This window comes from Apteryx rowi, unplaced genomic scaffold (genome assembly GCF_003343035.1).
Source record: "Apteryx rowi isolate R43461 unplaced genomic scaffold, aptRow1 scaffold_45, whole genome shotgun sequence".
In the NCBI taxonomy this organism is placed as follows: Eukaryota; Metazoa; Chordata; class Aves; order Apterygiformes; family Apterygidae; genus Apteryx; species Apteryx rowi.
This window is the reverse complement of record NW_020450705.1, coordinates 1,328,151-1,347,621: the sequence shown is the minus strand read 5'-3', so window position 1 is coordinate 1,347,621 and position 19,471 is coordinate 1,328,151. Positions and strand designations below refer to the sequence as shown.

The 19,471-nt window shown below is 38.7% G+C and overlaps 1 protein-coding gene across 3 annotated transcripts in view; it reads left to right on the top strand.

Moving 5' to 3' along the window:
• RAP1A (RAP1A, member of RAS oncogene family) overlaps positions 1–19,030 on the top strand; it is a 44,897-nt gene extending 25,867 nt beyond the window's left edge. For 2 of the 3 annotated variants that reach the window (XM_026077150.1, XM_026077151.1), the window contains exons 3-9: positions 614–697; positions 4,839–4,907; positions 6,480–6,536; positions 8,351–8,491; positions 13,695–13,838; positions 16,596–16,711; positions 18,037–19,030. In XM_026077150.1, the coding sequence (XP_025932935.1) occupies positions 641–697; positions 4,839–4,907; positions 6,480–6,536; positions 8,351–8,491; positions 13,695–13,838; positions 16,596–16,682 (555 nt within the window). In that variant the 5' untranslated portion in view covers positions 614–640 and the 3' untranslated portion in view covers positions 16,683–16,711; positions 18,037–19,030. Of the gene's footprint in view, positions 1–15; positions 141–613; positions 698–4,838; positions 4,908–6,479; positions 6,537–8,350; positions 8,492–13,694; positions 13,839–16,595; positions 16,712–18,036 lie in introns of all 3 variants that reach the window. The other variant, XM_026077152.1, reaches the window with a different exon arrangement.
• Positions 19,031–19,471: the final 441 nt, after the last annotated feature.

Below are 19,471 nucleotides of genomic sequence, written 5' to 3'. Positions count from 1 at the left end.
GTTTAATGCTCGCAGCTTTTTGCTGTAAGAAGTTGAGAGTGCAGAGGAAAGGTGGCATCAGCCAGTACTGGTGCTGCGTGCAGCTCGGGGTGGATTCGCATGCAGCTGTCGGTGGATTGTGGCAACAAAATGTTTCTACCGTAATTGTTTTTTACCCTCTTCCTTTCCAAACAGCCAGAAGGCTAACAAATCTACGTTTTGGCATCTTAAAACTTAGGAGGAAGTGAATTCCAGGGCAAATTTTGAAGTGGTTTATATGCCTTATGACAAATTTAAAAGGAAGCACTGAATTGTCTAGTTCACTATAGGAATATTGGATCCTGTATAGGAATTAAACATAGATTGTACATTTGAGTACTTGAACATGTTAGCAGGAGAAAAAAATCTTTAGTTTAAAGGTTATTTTTGAGTTTAGAATAAACTGGAACTATCAGAATAGAGCATCTGCATTTGAGTACTGAGGCTGAAAATAAAAAGTCTTAGCTATTACTAAAGAGATTTTCGTTCTCAACTGTATTTAAAGAACTAGTGTGGTGTTACCTTCAGAAGATGGTGTCATAAATTTGTATGTGCGGGTACACGTTTAACTCTTTGCTTTTTTCTTGCTTTCCAGGTCGTCGGTATTTAAACAGACCACATCATGCGTGAGTACAAGCTAGTGGTCCTTGGTTCAGGAGGTGTGGGGAAGTCTGCTTTGGTGAGTTTGTTAGGAAGTGGTTCTGAAACTCGTATATATGAAGTTCAAAATTGACCTATCTTATTGCAAATATTGGTCATTGAATGTATTAAGATATTTGTGTTACTTTTAAAAATGCAGAGTGACTTGCAGTAACTACTCTTGTACTGCTGAAATATTTGCGAACTGTAGCGTCACATGTTCGGAGAAGAAACATTGAGATGATTAATCACTGCTAGAATAGTTAGCCATTCCTTTTTGTGCGAGTATAGTACTGCAAATAATTGTACATCTTTATCCTGAAGTATTAAAAGCTGAACCTAGACTAAAATGATGAATTAAGTCTTGCCTTGCATAATATTGAATTAGTGGTGACTGTAATTTAGGAATACACCTTGAAGGCTCTATGTTTTCTATCGTGGACTGAACCTGAATGAACAGCTTGGCCTGAAAGCACAGTGACAGAATAACAAGTCACCTCTAGTGTCTGCAGTGCAGAAGGGTAAAAGCAGACTGACACTTTGCACTCCTTAAGTACTTGGGTTATTTCTTATAAGAGGTTTACCTTGCACAGTTGATAGGTGACAGAATACTCTCTTACAATGCTTTACTATTAATCAAGTATCAGTCAAGCAGCTTTCTGCTGCAAGAAAGGTGAAGAGCTGGTCAAGTGTAAAGTTATCTAAAACAAGGAAATACACCATGTCACTTTTCACAGAAGATGATGATGATAATTACCAGCCATTCAGATCACAGACTGCTGCTTCTTTCATCCTTTTTCATTCTTCTAAGATGGGCTGCTCATACACTTGATAGATCACCTGCAGAACCCAGACAAATAGGAGGAAAGAGATTGTACAATTATATATCAAATTTGATATATTCTTTCAGAGATCCCATCCTTTGTAAGATGTAGGTGTAAAATTTTTTTCTGATATACCCTATTCTGACATACTTTGATGTTTCCTCATTTTTGATATAAAATCTTAGTCAGAATCTATCACTGATGGTTTTTAGAAACTGAAATATGAATACTTCATTTTTCTAAATATTTACTGTAGATTTTCTTTTTTTCAAAATTCATTCTCAAAAAGCTCTGAAGATTCTGTTTTTCTTCATCCTATATTATGTTTTTGTGTCCTCCCACCTCTAGAGGTACAAATTGGAACAATGAGGTCCTTGGCTTTTATATGTGTATACTGCTGGTGGGATGATTGTGAAAAGTCTGATAAGCAAAACTTAAGTTCTTTCTGACAGTGTAGGTGCTATGTAACCATATGTTATAATTCATATGTGACAGTGATCCTATATGTTCATAACAGGACAGAGTAAGTGTTGATTAGCAGGTGAGTGAGAATAATATTTAGCTTACAAGATGACTATTTACTTATTTATGAGCAGTAGCATACAAGATGGGATTTAAAATAATATGGTGGTCACTTTAAATTTATTCTTTGAACTGTATAAACTAAAATGTCTAACAAAGAGGCTGGTGTTCGTTTTCAGTTCTGTGTTTTCATTGAGAGTTTAGATTACAATATGGTGTTGTTTCGCTGCAAATCCTCCTATTGTTTTAACTCTTTTGTGCCAATATGACGCTGGTCATGCCTTCTGGTAATGACGACAGAGCAGAAAGCCCTGTGCAAGTATTAAGGCACAGTTGTTTTGTTGCTTCCTTATAACTGTTTCCTGTGCAGTACTGTCCTCCCCAGTTACAATGAGGGTGAAAATTTTCTGGAGAGTCAGGGGGTATTACCAGGAATATCCATTTGTGCTTAATCTTGCATAGAATTGGAAACCGGATTCAAGACACACAATCTCCAAATTAATGGAAAATTACAACTTGGGTCAGCCCATAATCTGATCTGATAAAATTTTTCTCTTTTCCCTGTGCTTCTCTTTAGTAAATAGAAAATGTATCAAACTTGAAGAGTATTATATAGTAAGTTAGCTTATGAAGTTGGATATAATCATAATTATGGCTGTGTAATTGTTGATTTTATTTTAATACACAAATCTTAGCAGTTGAGATGACAAAAAAGTCAGAACAGTGATTTCTTAGAATTTGAGAGCAGGTTAGGTGGATTCAGTTAACTTTCTTTGTGAGAAGCACTGTATTTGTGAATATAAAATAAGACTCTGGATGTTGTAGTACAAAAGTGAAACATTGCAAGTGGTTTGTCATATTCTAGCACCCTTGTGCTGAAGGATGATTTACAGACATCAGAAAATACTTCATGGAATACAAATGTAGAATTGTGGCTGACTTCAGTTTTCAAATGTTAGCTTCCTATCAAATGACAAAGTTCTTTGGACTCTTTTTGGTTAGTAACTGTGCTTAAAAAAAAAAAAAACTAAAATCTGTGTAATCTGAAATTCTTCTGCTTACTGTTGTTAGTTTCTGTTGTCTGTATAACATCTGTATCTTATGTTAATAACAGTATCTTTTACAATGATATCATTGAGAGGTGTTATCTGCAAGAGAGACGGGGACAGCCATCCAGTGTGACTGGAAGATATCAGGGAAGCAAAAGCTTGCATCCCTAGAGAATAAAATAGGTTTGTTTAGTGAATGAAGATGACTTTTAAAAGAGGTACTACTAGGAAAACTTATTCTTAAATTAAAAGAAACGGGAAACAATGAAGAACAACTCAGTTTCCAGCATACAGCAATATTTTCTGCGGATAGCTGGCATAGGCCGCTCTCTGAAAGTCTGAAAATACTTGTGTGCCATGTGAACCCTGTTGCAGAAAAGTCTCAGCCTGCTGCCTGAACAAAATGTGGCTTCTCCAACCAGCTAGTGACTCTGTAGAATTTGTGTTTTTAAAAAAAAATTTGTGGGAGGTTCTGTTGGCAAAAGATAGTTGGTGTGCTTGTTTATCTTAGAGACAAAATAAGTGCTGCGATCTTGGCAGTTATCCACTGCTTTATTTTACGAACATCAACCAAACCTCCTAACACTCCTATGCTGCATTACTGCATGTTATCACATTATTGCATATTCCTACACAGCATGGGAAAGCGAGGCAGAGAGTTTGGGCCGTCTGTGGTGATATGTCAAGTGAGTGTTAGCGAAAATGTTGGATTCTGTGGAGCTGAACTTGTGCAGTAATTTAAGCAGCAGTGTCTGCATGGGAGTAAAGAAAACCCAACTCATACCGAAACTAGGGTAGAGAACAGCCCAGAATTTACCACTGTGATACCTGTACAGATTTGTCCGGGCACACTTGCTCACTGTTAATTCCCAACACTAAGCCTGATGAGGAGAAACTGCTGTTTTACTCTCCCATGTTAGCTGGTTTGGTAGTGCTGTAGGGATCTTGCACAGCCGCAAGTAAGAGGAAAGACCTGAGAGACGTGTTCCTCCTGTTTATGAAGAGAATGTACTGAAAAGTAGAAGTGAGCTGCCCGTTGTAAGGAGGACGAGTACAGCTATGGAATGGTGTGAGACAAAGCTGAAGTACAAGTGCAGAGCTGGAAATGTCCAGAGACTGACCACATCCACATTACAGCTCGATGGGGAATGCTCAGAGCAGTTTTATTTTGAATAATTATAAAGGGGAAGAAAGACTTCCTCTTCAGAATGAAAGCTTTCTCCTTCTTTAATGATTTAATATAAATTGAATATCTGGAGAATCTCCAGATATAACTTGTCACTGTGAAATATGTCTGTACTCTGGGCATGTCAGTAGGTCCGCTATAACTCTAACATGATTGAATTGAAACTCAGCCCTTAAATAGAGAGGTTTTCCACAATGTATTTTTTTCCACAATGTTCGTATTGCCAGTTCTTCCAATTTAACTTCAAGACTTCTGTATTTGGTGCTTTTTATTCTTTTAAAGTAGCAGACTCTAAAATAAAGTGATTTTTGAGGATATCATCTTTTATGAAAAAGCAAGCAAGCAAACAACTTAGGTTTCAAAAAAGCTTTGAAAACTTGTATAAAGTGATTCTTAAAATAACAAAAAGTATGCATATTTTATTAAAAAAATTTTGAAACTGTATGTCTTTTATCTCTGTTCTATATTATTGAATGTTAATGGTTAGCAGTGCTGAGTAATTTTTGTACTGTTACTTTTTTATAAAGGGCTTCTTGATAAATGTTACTGGTCATGTTGAGTTCACTTTAATTTTTTTCTTCTCCTTTCCTCTCTCCCTAGACTGTACAGTTTGTTCAGGGAATTTTTGTTGAAAAATATGACCCAACAATAGAAGATTCATACAGAAAGGTAAAATAAGATTTATTTATTTATTTCAAGTTTCATAGAGCTTGCAAAGAAAACTTATTGGAATGAAAACAATTTTTATCTGGGAAAATGTTTGTGTTTTTTCTTTTTTTTTTTTTTTTAAGCATCAGTTTATAGATGTCATTTTATGCATCAGTCTTGGAAAATATTGCATGCAGATAGTTTCCTGTATCTTTATAGAGTACTTTACCAGCTTAGGGCCTGTGAATTCTATCAGACAAATTGTATTGGCTACAATAAAGTTGAATTACCACAGAATGACAAATTTTGCTGTTAATTTAACCACTCCTTAACTTAGTTCTATTTAATAGAAGGAGTTAAAGCTTTTTACTCCATCTAAGAGCCTCTACTTTCAGATCTTTGGTGACTCAAGCTGTGGCAGTTTGAGGCTACAGCTCTCAGCTGTTTTGCCTGTTTCTTTGTTAGAGATGATTACACCTGTCCAGAGATGAGTCTTGTGCATCTTCCCAAACCGTCACTGATTTCCTCTTGGTAATAAGCTGGGGGAGGAGCTGTGGCAGCTGGGAAACAAGTATACTGCCCATCCTGTTGCCTGTGCTTCTGATTGACACCTGGGGATAGGAATATCTCAACCAAACTAGTGACGAAGACTGTTACTTGGATCTGTTTGTTGTAATCAGATATATTATTACTTCAAAACATAAATATATCAGCATTTGCCGTGTGTATGATATCCGTAGAAGTTATTATAAAGGATATATATACCATTCATCACCACAGATTTTATTACTGTAGCATAGTAATTGCTTTCTGTTGTTTTCTTTTTAGTAATGGCTGTCTCACCATTTAGTTTAAATGTGTTCTGTGTGGTTTGAAGGCGTATAAAAATCTTCACAGCCTTTTTGGATTCAGGCTTGTAATTGCCAAGCAAAAGCCCTTGTCAGAATCCTTGACACTGTGGTGTTATGTAATTCTATCAACAGAGCTGCATTCTTCACTCAAACTGATGTCAAGTAACCCATTGTTTGACAGATTAGCATAATTGTTGCCATAATTAAAGGCACAAAACCCAGAAAACAAAAAACTTGTATCATTTGTGCCTGTGATAATTACATGTAAATGCTGTTAAGAGTTCTGCAGTTAAATTTATTTGCCTTTCCCGGAATTACCCTCATTTGATCTCCAACATTTCTTAGTAAATAAAAGGCTTACAAAGCCTGACTGTAAGAATCATCAATTTTTTTTCCCTTCCTTGCTCCCTTCTCTCCACAAGCAAACAAAAAGTGAAGTCCTTTGATGTGTGAGGGTGAGTTTTATTTCCCTTAAGTTGAGATGTTTACAATGAGCTGCTTGTTTAGGCCTTTATAATCAATAGAGTCCTGGACCACAAGTGAACTGACCCGAATGTCTAGCTTAGGGTGCAGTTTGTCCACTGCCAGAGGTGCCTCTCTGACTGTTGGGAAAGTGCAGGTGGCTGGCTTATTTAGAGGTGTTTGCTTTAAAAGTCTAAAATTAAGCTGAGATTCCTCTTGCCTAACCATCTTATTTCAGTCTTTTTAGTTTTAACTGTTTGTCTCTTTCCTTTTTCCCCAGCAAGTGGAAGTAGACTGTCAACAGTGTATGCTTGAAATCCTCGATACAGCAGGGACAGTAAGTATAATTTTTTTCCTCTAATAGTTACAGAGTTTCTTTGTTAAGAATGAGGTGAGATGTGAAGAATAGAACTTAGTATGATCATCCTTTCCAAGGAAAATCAATTGATCAGCTGCAGCAATCTAAAATTGAAAGGTTTTGTTAAATAACCCAAAAATCAGTGTGGTGAGTGCACCTTCTGCAGCCCTGCCAGTGGCATAGTGAACTTGTTCCCTGCCTCAGTGCTGTAATGTAAAAGTTAATGCTTCCTGCGTCACTATCCTCTTCTTTGCCATCCTTTCTTCACAATCATCTATCATTGTCTCAGTATCAACCTGCTGATACTGGAAAATGGCAAGTTTTAGTTTTGCCAGGGCCCAGAATACACAGACAGACAAAAAAGACAAGGTCTTAAGCAGCAGGCTCTTCATTAAAATAAAGTATGATTTTTGTGTAACAAATACTTGGATGGAAAGGTAGAAAGGAGAATAAGGACTTAGCAATAAGAGCATCATTCTGTAGCTAATTGTGGGCAGTTTGAAGTGCTGAATCGCTTCAGCTGCTTCTTTTAAAACGAAGTCTCTAACAGAGTACTGTTTTAGCCTCTTTTACTACATCTTCATTCAGTAAGTAGGTCACTTCATTCGAGGGCTTTTCTCCAAACAGGCCTAAAGAGAGCAGTTTCCCCTTCCTGTGGGGAGAAAAGGGGGTATGTCCAGAGCTCATGTGAATCGAAGGTGCTTCTAGGGCATGCTTAAGTATTGCCTCCCAGCCTGTCACATCAGCCCACGTGGAGAGGATTTCATCAATAAAGACTTTGTACCTTTCAAGGAATCATTTGTGTCATCTTCTACTCAGATGACGCCTTCCTGATGCTGCCTTGTTGAGGAGGCCCATGTCATGCTGCCTTCCTCTTAGCAGCAAAAAGCCTTGAAGCAACTCCCCTTGCCATTCCAATGTCACTTTACTATCCTGTTCACTAAATAAATAGACCCTGTAATGGTAGAGTGAACGTCACAGGGAGAGTATATGCTTCCTAAAATACAGTTACTATTTGATTTGGAAAGCTTGGAACTTTACTGACAATAATGCAAGAACACAGAAGCAAGAAGCATTATTACAGAGTTTCTGCGAAAGGTTCCGTTCACTGGCTTGGACAAGAGACATAGCAATCTGATACAGATTTTATAGCCTGCTCTTGCAGCGCCCTACATTTCATTGCATTGAACCTTTAAGCCATTTTCATGCTACAGATGACTACTGTATAAACACGTATGTTCAGAAGTGATCTGGCACCACCTTCCCACAGAGTCGTGCTTGCAATGAGCCGTGAGGATGTGACACTTATGCCTTTCTCAGTGTAGTATTAGAGGAGAAATTGCATTTACAATCCATATCTGTTACCTGGGGAATTGGTCTGGTGGCAGACTCATGCTTAACACCGTATCAGACAATAAATGAAAGAACACTACAAAATATGTCAACCAAATCTTAACACCTTGTATTATGGTTTTGGGGCATACATTAGTCCATCTGCAGATACATTTTTATTGCTTTTCTTGCTGTTTTTCCTGTGGTGTATGGGGGGGGGGGTGATTGTTTTTTTGTTTTGAAAAGCCTTTTTTCTCCTTAGGAGGGGAAAAACTAAAGGGAAAGATGTGTGTTAATGCTTTTCTTAAATTCACATACATCAGTGGATTTCTGTATGGGGTAAAAATGTAAATGTATGCTGTGCTGTACTACAGTCTTGTCTCCATTAGAACAAAAATGTTCCTTTGTAAATGTTTCTTAGCTGCATTTACTGGCTAATTTTTTTAAATATTTGATTACAGGAGCAATTTACAGCAATGAGGGATCTCTATATGAAGAATGGTCAAGGGTTTGCACTAGTATATTCTATTACAGCACAGTCCACATTTAATGACTTACAGGACCTGCGGGAACAGATTTTACGGGTTAAGGACACTGAAGATGTAAGTAAAATGCTTTTTGTTTTGCAAAGGGTTAAAGTATTTTTGTAACTAAACATACAGGTACCTGTATGTGAGCAAAATTTCTTTCTAGGAATTTTCTTTACTGTAAAGCAAAGTTTGGTGTTGAAGTAAGTTTCCTAAAACATCTGATATTAGCATTATTTTCAATGTGGTTACTCGGGGACAGCTCTCGATAAGGGGTGTCATGAAGCCAGATTTTCGCGTGTACTGAAGATCTAACAGTCTTTGTAAATGGTAGGAGTTGATTTAAAGAAAAAAAAAAAAATCAGTTGACATCTTTTTCTTCTTTTAACTCTTTTCCAGTGTTTGCATTTTCCTTTTTCATTATGCTTTAGCAGAACTTTTTTTTCCTTCACTTTGAGGGAAATAATAGTTGAACTTGCCCATAATGATGTTCTTCAGTAGATCTCCAACTGCCTTATAATGCAGACTAATACCACTTTCCTCAAATTTATAAAGTGGAAATTGAAGTGCAGAGAGAGATGATGGTTTCCTGAAGGTCATCTGTAAAGTGTCTCAAGTCCTAGACCGCAGCTGTATGTTTTAAGCTAGGCTGTCTGCTTTAGGCATATATATGGATAATAATCCAAACTGATCACCTTGGACTGTAAATAGAAAGAACATATTCAGCTTATTGACCAGACTTGCGCTTTTTGATTTACAAGAAAAGTCTGATAATAATGATGATAATTAAAGTGTCTGAATGCTCTTTTAACTTTATTTTCGTGTCATTGTGGGAGAGTGGGAGCTGTCAGTAAGGACTGGGAAGGCAGGGTAGGGATCTGTTAACTTGCTTGTGCTCCAGCTGCCTCGGCAACAGTGCAAGTGTTGAACCTTTTAATAGCTGTTTGATAAGTTAAATAGCCCCGGTCTTGTTGCGTGAAGTAGGGAGTCCCCTGCTATAACTGTGCTGCTTCGGTTTGCATAGTCTCTTGATTTGTGATCTTTGCTTTATTCAACTCCATCAGCTGTGAGAGCCAATAATTCTCCTATAACATGTCTCAGAGGACTGTCAGATGGATAGCTGTTTAGATGCATTACTGACCGGAAGGTAAACCCAGATGAAGAGACTTTTTATCCTGTTTTGAGTTTTAAGAAAAATCCTGTGCACTTGTCTATGTGGAGAGGAGATTGTAGCGCTCAGAGCTCTGACTGAGCAATTTTCAGGAAGTGAACCAAAACATCGGTTTTCATTGCTTCTCTCACTCTACCATGTCTGCCCCTGCTTAACTATTCCTTTTTACAGAATTTTAGGTAATCGTATGAAAATGCACTGACTTAATTTTTTAGTGTAGCCATTTCTGTTTCACAGTGGATTCTTTTACACTTTATATTTCTAAATCTATGATGTGGATGAAGTTGTAGGGTGGCTTTTGCTGTGATAGTCAAGTGAATAGTGGAGCTGCGTGGGAACTTGCTGTTCATGCAGGCTTCCTCAAAAGGAAGCTGAAATTAAATTTTGTAGCCGAACAGTAATGTATTCAAGGGGTTGCCCTGAGGAGTGTGAAAAAGATCCCGTACTTTTTTTCCACTGACAACTTAAAAGTGGCTGCCGCCTTTTGAAGTTGATTGTTTGTTTTTAGTTTGTATCAGTCGCTTGCATGGCGCATGGCTCATGTCACGGAGTTGTGAAAGCAGAAGTAGCCTCTCATTCATGCTCCCCCTTATCTGATAACTTTCTTGCAGTTAGGAGGGGCGATGGTCAGTAAACAGGGCTGGGACGCCCATTTAGGCCAAATCACAGGTAAAGCCCGTGCATTGTATTTAAATAGCCGTTCGGGCAAACGCAGTTTGAACGATGAGGTAGAGAGCTCCGGAGGGGGGTCAGCGCAGCCCCCCGTCCCCAGCTGATGGGTTGGAGACTGAGGGCAGTGTCTTGCGGTGCATCCCTTCTCTTGGATCTTCGTTGTTCTTCATCCTCGACCACCTTGTGTTTTAAGGTTTTGGTACCCTCCTTGGTTTAACAGGCTGAACTTCTATTTATGTAAAACTGATTTTCATTTAGGTAGGGATTATGCTTGCATAAATCCCCGGTTACGTGATTCTTTTATTAGCCTCTAGGTCAAAGCACTGCGCTGCTCAGTCAGCTGCGCTGGTCAAGTGGAATTTGCACTGTAAGCGGGTCGTGTTCGCCAAACAATGGAGACTTACTTTCGTTTTTACTGCAGTTCTTTGATTTAATTATTAAAATACATTTATGAATTTTGTGTTAGTGGGTTGTTACTTGTTGAATCCAAGTTTGAGAACCTTTTGGACGTTTAAGCTATGCTTTGCTGAGCTAGAAAAATGCACACCTTCCTGTATTTAGTGTAGACTGTTTCTTTTAAAATCCCTATACTTTAACCATTGAATTATGTATGTATAACAAAGTTTGAATTCCAGTCTTATAAATGAAATAGTAAATGGTCAAAAGCTAGTTGTTTATTAAGGTCCCTTTTTTACCCTATAATAAATAATTATTACCTTTTAAAATAACCATATAGAGTCTCATGTTTTTCAAATCTATACTGTTTACCCCATCTGAGTATAACTTTTTTCCTTCTATTTCACATATTAATATTCTTTATTTGGTTGCTGAACATGTTCAAAATACATTTTTATGTTTTGGAATGAGAACATTTCTTTTAGCTATCTAGAAAATTGTAGAAAATGTGTTTAGGCTGATACATTTGTAAATATTTTGGTGTTCTCTGAAATAAGCTTTTTTTTGGAATTGCCTCTTCTGTTTTGGGACTTTGGGGTTTTGATGTAATAGGTAAAACTTAATTCTCAAAAACTAAAAATGTGATCTTTTTCTGTAGTTGTGAGTTAGAAATACAAAAATTAATCTTGATTGTACATGAAACAGGAGGCAATCACTTTGCATAAAATCAAATATTGAAATAGTTTAAACAAACGTAAAGTGTGTTGTAAATTATCAAAGAAAGCAGATAATGATTTATTTTTCAACTGGAAAATACTCATTTTCCATTCAAAGGATTAAATACTTGAGGAAATGGAATGGGGTGCACACCCATTATCAGCCATTCTGTAATTTGGTTTCTACTTTTACATAGCTTAAGGGAAACAGGATATTGTAGATGACATGTGCTAGTAAAACACTGCAGTGTACGCTGCAGGTCTTGCTGTTATCTGGAGTGTCAAAATCCTCGAAGGACTGGAGGTTTTGTCCCTCAGCTCTGGCTGCCTGGTCAGCTAAGATCCGCGTGAGCCGCGGAGAGCGAAGCAGGCTTCGGAACGGGGTGCGAGCAGGGCTTGAGCGTGCACAAGGAGCTGCCCTGCGCCGCTGCCATCGCAGCTGGCTGGTCGTTTTTGAGGGCTAGAGACGGAGAGACGGGCGGCGTGTCGCACTGCAGCGCTCTCGGGGAACGGTCCTACGAGAGATGCAGATAACAGCTGGAACTATAATGTAATTTCGCATAATCTTGTAGTTGTGGAAACTGGATTTGAGGGTAGGTGGGTTTGTTTCTGTGGGTTGTTGTGTGTGTGTGTGGGGGGGGGGGTGTTGTTTTTTGGTTTTCTTTTTTTGAGGTCTTTCCTACCTGTCATTTATAACATCTTTCTTGTGAGCTACAGCCATGCTAGAGAACGCAGGGCCAAGAAGCAGAAAAAGCCTTCTGAACTCATGTATCAGTGTTGTTTCTAAAATTTCTTAGTGCTGTTGTTGCTGTATCTTTTTGCACAATTTGTTGCTCCTGAAAGAGTTTTAACTTGATAACTAAGCATAACTGATGAGAGCGAGTCTCCTGCTGCTTACATTCACCAGAACTTACTCTGATACTTTTAGGGAGAAACGCTTATAATTTCATGAATGCTGATTGTACTTGGCTCTCTGCACTGCACAGGTGAATATAAATATAATCCCAGCCCCAGAGAACCTGCAGTCAGAAACTGGTTAACTGGTTGATAGAAACCGGTTAATTATTGGACAAGAGACCTGGTAGCTTGTGTTGTCACTTCTGCCATTTGTTGGAGCGCTGTTGCAGCTGTCTGGATAAGCTGAAAGTCTCCTCCTTTCCGCGCAGTCTGACGCAAACAAATCGGTAATATGCACTTACTAGAGCAAGGTCATTCTCCTAGGGTATTAAATTTCTCTGATTTTCTGTAGGAAGTGTCCCAAGGAATATTGTTTTCCCAAGGCACTCTCTTCCTCGTGAAGGAGTGGGAAGGTGACTCACCCAGCGTCTCAGAAAGCCAACAGCTTAAGGAGAGGGCTGGATGCCCTTTCGTCATTCTCTTAACAGATGATTTGCCTATATTTGCGTTGTAGGTATAGGATGAAGCTTTTGAACGTGTATCAAATGTTTATTTTAATATTATGTGAGATTACTTGTTAGAAGTGAAGTCATTTCAGGAGTTGAGCTGTTAGTAACTAGTTGGAAAATTTTAGTTATTCTAAACTAGTAAATACTGGTTGTGTGTTTGTGCCTTTTGTAGTGCAAGAGCCTCTTTTTCCGTGTGTATATAAAACATGTCAATAGTATGATATTGTATGCCAATGGTGTTGTACACAGGGCTGTGGAAGTACTTGGTTGCATAGAACTGTTGCTGCTTATTCCACACCCAGGGCAGTGCTTTTTCAAAGGTGGTTCCCTTTATTCTTCTGTGGCTTGACAAGAGGTCGACAAGACAGGTCAAAAGGGACGAAACATACGGTGTATCTTAAGACATATGCTTTATAATCTGTTGCCTAAAATAGGTTAATTTGGCAGGCAGTTTAGCCTCATGTCACATGGAAGTCTTCAAATACATTTCAGCAGTAAATTATGTTTTTGATGAGAATAGTGTTGGATGTAGATACCAGAAAATAAATCTTTCCTAGCTTAAGAAGATTATGCTGAAATATTACCATTTGGTTTTATGGTTGTCCTCCATGTGCTTAATTGTTACTGAAACAGGGTGGCTACAGGATGGATTTTGTTCAACCCTTTCCCAGCAGGCATATAAAATGCAGTCTAGCTTGTGAGTTTGTCTGAATTTCTGATTTTTATGGATTTCCGTACATTGTCTATTGGCTGCTGTCTTTTCTTTTTCCTCATGTGCTTTTTTAAAATGTAACCCTACAGAAAATATCAGGGGTTTGGAAGAAACAGTCTTTGTGAGACATAGCTTTGCTTGGGCGGTCCATGTTATATGTTGAGTTTGCTAATAAATCTCTTGTTCTTGCTTATCGCCCCTCCAGGTTCCAATGATTCTGGTTGGCAATAAATGTGACCTGGAAGAAGAACGTGTAGTCGGCAAAGAACAGGGTCAAAACTTAGCAAGACAGTGGTGTAACTGTGCCTTTCTAGAATCATCTGCAAAGTCTAAAATCAATGTTAATGAGGTAACTATCAGCTGTTCCCTTGTTTTTGCTACTCCAACATGAATGCAACATTAAACTGGCATGCAGCCATTCTTACACTTCTTGATCATGAAAGTTCAGGATGGTTCTGGAGTCTCAGCCTAAGAAAGTCTTGACATGCAGTGTGTTTCGTGTCTGTTTTCTATTTGTTGTAATGAAATCTGCTCCTTTTGTATGCAAAGGGTGGGTGACTTTTCCAGGTAAATGCTTTGCATAGCCTATGTTAGTGGGCATAGATAGCAGAGGGTCCTGAGTAAGTGCAGTTCCCTGGATGACTCTTACCTTGGATAAGAAGGTATACTTTTCAGATAAAGTTGAAGATAACTACTGCTATTCAGAACCTGGATTGTGCCCATTGTATTACTTCTCATGTTGCACAGTGTTGGCTGTTGGGTTTGAAAGTGTTTGCTTTTCACATTCCTGCTACATCTGGCTGCTCAAACAGACATCCCATCACACTTATTCCCTGGTAAGCTGCTAATTTACTGAAACCAAGTCCAAACATATACCTATCTAAGCAGTTCCCTGTGTTGAACTGAGAAACACCTTTGCAAATAAGTGTGCCTTTCCCTGCTGTCTGAGGTAGTGTAGTTCTGCTAATGCAGCTCTGCTTGACACCCGGCACCAAGCCCTTAGTCTCTACTGTGAATTTTCCGACTGAGATAGAGGCCAGGTTTTCAGTCACAAATGCTAAGGTGACTCCATTGAGCAGAGCTGGTTTGGTGCCAAGAGATAACTGAGACCATTTAGGAGACTTGTGTGATAAGGAGAAGCAGTGGGATCTTGGACTGGACCCAGAATTAATTTGGCAGCTCCTGTGAAGTGCCCAGCACTGCATCTGTCAGGTTGAAAGGGAAGGGAACCCCAGGCTGCATGAGCTGCAGCTTCTGTGGTGGGGATTAGCCTAGCTATAGTGCACGCTAATCTAACATGGTAAATACAGTTCACCGAGCTAGGCTCATGCTGGAAAGGATAATTTTTTGCTTTTTGTCTGAGCTTTAATAAAACTGTTAATGAAGAAGCTGGTGGCTAAGTCGTTGAACAGATCACCTTGAGTTACAAAAAGTTCTGTTTTATTTCCACAATTTGTGGTAAAGACTGATCTCTCATTAGCCAAAGGTGCCTTGAAGTTCACCAGAGAATTGTGCAAGAAAACGGAGATTCTCTAATTGGCAGAATGTTTAACTGTCTTGTGACAAACGCACACTCAGTCAGTCATGGTTTACGTAGAATCATCCTTAATGTGTGAATCCTGTTTCTGCATATTTCCCTGTGATGAGCGCTGTCTCCAGTGAGAGACACCATGTAGAAAAAAATGGTTATCTGGAAGGTTAGTTTCTGTTTTTATTGTGATCTTTATTTTCTGCATATTACTGTTTTAATCAAAAATATGTGCTGAGTTCTTGTATCACTCAGGCCAGTAAACAGGGACTTCTGTCATCCAAGGTTGTTTCATTGTCACATTGTCACAAAACTGCTTGTTTAATTTTGTTAAAACCTCTATTATGCCAGATACACTGGCTTCCAAGGCACCTGGTAGCTAAGGCACAAAGGATATTCTGTCACAGATGCTGTATTTTTGTAAATTGGAGACAACACCAGAATTACTTTTCTTTATACTGTCTGGTTATGAAAAGCATAAAAGCTGAGAAAATCAAAGAGAAGGAACACACCATGAATCAAACAACTTATTATTTGAAATAATTTAGTTATGTACTAGTGCTTTCATGTGATAGCTGGAAAATCCTGAATTTTCAGTTGTTGCAATTTGATATGGCTTTTCTGTTTTGTTTTGTTTTGAATTTCCTTGATATCAACAAGAATTTGTGAGCCAGCAGCCACTCCAGGAAGGAAAAAAGTAAACAAAGAATGTAGGGTGGGTCTTTCGGAAAGTTTAAAAATTTCTCCTCGATACCATGAAATAACTCCATCTTTTGCAAAGCTTGTTTTGTTGTAAAAGGCCGAGTATTGCTGGGAAAACAACTCATAGCAAAAGCATTCACAAGAAATTCATCTCTGAAGCTACTAAGAGGCCCCTGTAATCACGCCCTTCCAGAAATATCTGAGTTCAGGGCAGATGTATGGCTTTTCCTTGCTAATTTTATTAATAAAAATCAAAAGATTAGACCAGGCAGACAGGTGAAGTAAGTGATTAACAGCTCCAAACTATATGGCAAAGAGGAAAACTAACAGTGCATCCTATGCAGCAGATGAAGGAAGATGACTTTTGAAGGTGAAAGCCGAGAAAGAGAGCCATGTTTAAATACCGTGTGAACACACTGCTCCTGGTGTAACAGTGCTCTGCAGATACTGATCAGCCCAGGGAGCATCGTGAACAGATCATCCTTACGGATATTAGGCCTGTCTTTAAAAATCTGTTTTATTTCCCAGTTTTCTTCCAGCTGTCCAAAGCAAAGGACCTGTTGCCATTTCATTGCCATGCTCCTCTGAAGGCTTTGTTGTATGTAACCTGAAGCGGGGAACACATATATCGCAGGTTCAGGGAAGAGCAAATATGAGTTTACAGCTCCCTTATTTTCTGCACACTCACGTGAGCTCTGTGCTCTCTTGTTCTATAAGAAGCTGCTTGAGAAATGCTTAGGTAAATACCATCAGTTTGACTGAACTTATAAAACTGCAGCCACCAGGAAAGAGTACCAGCTTGCCAGCCTGCCTCATTTCTGACCCTTACGTAGGGTTTTATGGGTTTGATTTTCGATTTGCATTTTTCATTTCCAGATCTTTTATGACTTGGTCAGACAGATAAATAGAAAAACACCAGTGGAAAAGAAGAAGCCTAAAAAGAAATCATGTCTGCTGCTTTAGACTCCCATCACGCAGCAGCTCTGAGCCAGGTAAGAGGTGTCTGAATTCCAGGTCAGTTAATCTAGAGGGGATCTACTCCTGACTGAGGGGGTCTTGTTCCCCTTCCTTCCACTCCACTCCTCTCCCTCCCCCTGCTCCCATATAAAATTCCTTCCCATTCTGTTGCCTCTGGACTTTTCTGGAAGGCAGTCCCACTGACGGACCTGGCAGAAAAATAGCTGCTTCACTGCCTTTCTCTTTTGCTTGGGTTCCTTCGTAAGATCAGTTCACAAAGGGGTCTGACAGCCAGCAGGAGCAAGTGGGAATGGGCAAGGGTTTTCCTTCTTGCTCTTGGTAGGTTCTCCCTCTGTCTTGTGACACTGCGGTCTGAGCAACTGTGACTCGGTTCTGCTTCCGTTTTCTTCTCTGCTGAAATTCAGTAGCCTTTGTGTAACTTGGTGTAGTTGCAGCTGCTGTCTCGGTCCTAGGTGATATGAGGACAATTGCAAGTTTGTGTGGGTGGGACATGGATTTCAATGGCAGAGAAATGAAAAGCTGCCCACCAAAAAAAATACCAAGGTTGGACATATGCTATAAATAATCTTCCTGTGTATCTTGGCAGGGTACAGTGTGTGCTTACAGCTGTTACAAAGCACTCCTGAAAGAAGAGAGCATTTCTGTAACTTCAGGTTTTCAGGTTTTGCGCAGAAATACAACGTAGGCTGTGCCCTGAGCTGTTAGCGTGGTCACACCTAAGCGCGCAGCACGACACTGTTAGGAGAGACAGATAAGGTTGCAAGGTAAATGGATGCAAGTGCCACCTTGGCACGAAGAAGTGAGAAATGTTCAGAAAGCGAGCAGATAATCTTGAACAGCTGTTGTAGCGCAAAGTGTTTTCGGTCTCTCAAATTCAGCAGGGCAGACTGGCAGGCCGAGGAAGCCGCTATAGCCCAGCCTATGGGGAAGTCGGACAGCTGTGTCACCGCAGTGCTCTGCCTGTGTCAGCTCTATTAGCCTCTCCCTTAGAGCAGGTGAGGTAGAAGAAGGGTATTATCATGACAGCTCAAAGACAGGGTGGCAGCTGCCTCTCACTGATCTGTTACGCTCATGATAAAACAAGAATTTGTTTCTGAATGAGTTTATGGTTTCTAAAGTGAATTTTTTTTTTCTTTCCGAACCTCAGAATTCAAAGGACAGTAGGAACAAATCATAATAATGAAGTAAGATAACCTCTTCCTGCTGAAATGCTGCATGTTTTTACAAGCATGTTTTTGGGCAGTTATTTGGGGAAACTTTCAGACCTTTGTTTCAGATCATTTGTTTCATCAACAGCATGAGAAATATTTCCCCCATCATCTCTTTTTACTTTTTCTAGATTGCAGGAATGAAGAACTGTTGCCTAAATGGAAAGTGCCAGCATTCCAGATTTCAAAACCTTACAGAAATTAACAACACATCTGAAGAAGCTTCTCCTGTTTTTATATACTATGAGAAGAATTTAGATCTTAAAATGGTTTGCACACAGTCCCTGGAAAAAGAAATTGCTCTGTGTATATCTCTTGGAAACTTAAGACAATAGTATTTCTCCTTTGCAATAGCAATTAACAGATGTGAAAATAAATATAATTGACTCTAGTGTATGATTATACAAAGGAGCATGGATGCATTTCAAATGTTAGGTATTGCTACTATAATTAAAATTTCATATTGACCTTTTTATCATAATTTCTCCCCATCAAGCACTAAAAATGTTCCACCATTTTATTTTATATCTATAACTACATAGATATATATTATCTGAAATTTCCCATTGAACTCACTGCAACAAATAACTTTTTGAGTCATTGACTTCATTTTATATTTAAAAGGTATGGAATATCATTATTTCATTCTGCCATTATATTCTAATTAAAAATGTTTGTGCATAATGCTTTGGAAAAATGGGTCTTTTATAGGAAAAAACTGGGGTAACTGATTTCTATGGCTTTAAAAGCAAAAATATATAATATACTAAACCAACTCTAATATTGCTTTTTGTGTTTTACTGTCACAGATTAAATTACAGCTTTTATGAATGATTAAATTTTAGTACATTTTCATTTTGTTTCTGTGTTTTTGTTACGGTTTCCAGGCTTTGGTTTTTATGTTTTGTGAATTCCTCTTCCATTCTGGTAGATAAAGTATTTTGTTATAACAAATACCAACAATATGTCATTATGCCGGTGAGATGTCTTCACACACGCTCCTTTTTGGATGTACTTAATCATATTACACACTAAAGTACAGAAGGCTACTTTTAATTAGTTTTGTATATTCTTTTGAATGTTTAAAGATTGTATTCTGCTGAAAATATTTCCTCTGTACAAGTATTTTTATATGTACAAAATTGTTTTAATACTGTATCAAGGTCTGACTTTTCCTATGATCTTCAGTTTCATGCAGTTACATACTTCAGTGGCAGAACCCTTGTTTTACCAATGTTATTCTGCAGGGCAGGAGTCCAAGAGTGATATGTTACCATCAGCATCTCAAAATGAAACTGGATTTGAAAGTTGGTTCTGAGTAAATACAATTTCAACAAAGCAAACAGCTGCTTTACATCTGGCTAATATTACCTGATTTACAGTGAGCCAAAAGGGCTTTTACTTTTAATTTTGGGTGTTGTCCCATTTCCTCGACCCTCTCCCCCTCCCACCCCTCGGCCTTTTTTTTCCTTTTAATTCATAGAGTTCAGAGAGCAGAGTGTGAAGAGACCTATGGGTGGTCGGCCACGATCCTCCTGTGTGTACGCAAGTAAAACAACCGCCATT